The sequence below is a fragment of the Myotis brandtii genome, unplaced genomic scaffold (genome assembly GCF_000412655.1).
Source record: "Myotis brandtii unplaced genomic scaffold, ASM41265v1 scaffold1956, whole genome shotgun sequence".
In the NCBI taxonomy this organism is placed as follows: Eukaryota; Metazoa; Chordata; class Mammalia; order Chiroptera; family Vespertilionidae; genus Myotis; species Myotis brandtii.
Genome location: NW_005357294.1, coordinates 67554 through 69399, shown reverse-complemented (window position 1 = coordinate 69399; position 1846 = coordinate 67554). Strand labels below are relative to the sequence as shown.

Below are 1846 nucleotides of genomic sequence, written 5' to 3'. Positions count from 1 at the left end.
GCTCTGGTGGAGGACACTGTGAAGCCAAAACAGCCCCGTGAGCTGCTGCCCGACGGGCTGCCTCCTCCTGGCCCTCGCCGGGCCTCCACTCCCTGCAGCCCTGCACTCCCCGTTCTGTGCCCCCCCTCGCCAGCCCGTGTCCTGGCCTGTGTCCTGGCCTGTGCACACCTGGGGCCCTGGGCCCGCACCGTTCCCGCGCACGTCCCTGCTCCTGGTCGCAGCGTCAGACGCCCTCGGAGCCTCCTCCAGAGGGGCCAGCGAGCTGAGCTCCCTACGGGACACCCTAGGCTTGGTGCTCCACTGTGGGTGCCGGGGGGCGCTGGCCTCTGCACCTCACCAGACTGAGCCTGCTGGCTGGCACCCAGCGCCCTGCCAGGGTTGAGTGAGGAGAGCGTGACTGATGGGCAGGGAGGAAGCCCTCCCCAAGCTGCTGCCTCAGGGGGGCTGGGACTCACCCCGCCTGGTGGAGGCTGGGCAGCCCCTCCGGGCTGGGACCCTCAGGAAGGCCTGGGGTCCGGCCCACTCGGCAGAAAGCTCCTGAAGTAAACACGCGTGATCGAAGGGGTCCCGTCCGTCTGTCTAAGGCCGGGGTCTGGGCTTTGTGGAGATGGGGCTCAGGCGGGGGTGTAGATAAGGCCGCGTGTGGGCAGGAGTACGGGTCAGGGGGCTTGGGGGGGCTGCCCAGGACCGTCTTTGCCCCGGGCCTCAGGCAGCGTCTCGGGCCCAGAAGCAGCGCGTCTGCAGCGCTTTTCACTGCTTCCCAGACCTGGGCGGCTCTCGACCCCTCACCTGGCTTTTGCCTTTCAAGTCGCCCCACGAGGGTCCCCAGAGGAGGCCTGGGCCCCGGAGAGACAAATGGGCTGGAGAGGCCTCGAGCCTCTTCTCCGTGCGGGGTCCATTTCTAGGGGTTTCCTGTCCCTGGGTCTGGCATGTTGGGGGGCACTGTCTTCTGTTTTCACGTTAAAGCCCCTGTTGGGCTTGGACCCTGGGTTTGTGTGGGGTTCATGTCCCAGCCGAACCCAGGGCCTCCTCTTTGGTGAATCCTGAAGCCGCCTGTCCGGTGAGGGGGCCCCGCCCACTGAAGGGAGGAGGGCAGACTCCCAGCTGATCAGCTACCATCTGTCCTCACGCACGGCCACTCCAGGGCGCTGGCCCGCAGTGCTCTGGGTCCTGTGACCTCAGAGCAGATGTGCCCGGATGAGGCGCGGACGGAGGCCAGCGGCTCGGGCTCGGGTCCCTGCCTCCCCAGGGGCCTCAGGCAGCCCCAGGAGTGTAGGGTCTGTGCACTGCTCACCCCACGTGCCCGTCCCCTTTGGGGCCCCTCAGGCTGAGGATGGGCCCCTGCCTGCAGTGGTGTGTCCTCCAGGTCCCCGAGGCAGGGGGAGAACTGTGCTGGTGGAACTGCCCCCCACCCCCACCCCATCTTCTTGCCAGCACGCTTGGGAGGGGCCAGGGCTCCAGCCGCGTGTGGTCACTCCCAAGGGGCCAGGTCAGCCCAGGGCAGGCCCTCCCCAGCCCCACGGTGTGACCGACTGAGACCACGGGGGAGACGCCTGCTTCTGGTCCACATCACTCCCTCTCCTGTGTGAGCAGGTCCCACCCCTGCCCCCTCTCCCAGGTCTAGAGCCCCTCAAAAACTCGACCCGTCTTCCCTTTGTGTATCACATTTATTGACTCCCCCAGCCCCCCAGTCCCCCCAGTCCTGTGGGGAACGGGCCTCGGCTGGGCTGGGCTCCATCTTCCCAGGCTGGTAGCCGGCAGCCGGGAGCGCTCCCTGCCCAGAGCTGCCCGGGGCAGGCCAGCGGCTAGCAGAGCTGGCTCAGCTTCAGCAGCAGGGCCAGGCAGG

General features: G+C 68.1%; 1 protein-coding gene across 1 annotated transcript in view; it reads right to left on the bottom strand.

The window, feature by feature from the left end:
• Positions 1 to 750: 750 nt before the first annotated feature.
• The window catches only part of GSDMD (gasdermin D), a 6279-nt gene continuing 5183 nt past the window's right edge, over positions 751 to 1846 (bottom strand). The window contains exon 11 of the mRNA XM_014538686.1: positions 751 to 836. Within this exon, the coding sequence (XP_014394172.1) occupies positions 751 to 836 (86 nt within the window). The remainder of the gene's footprint in view (positions 837 to 1846) is intronic.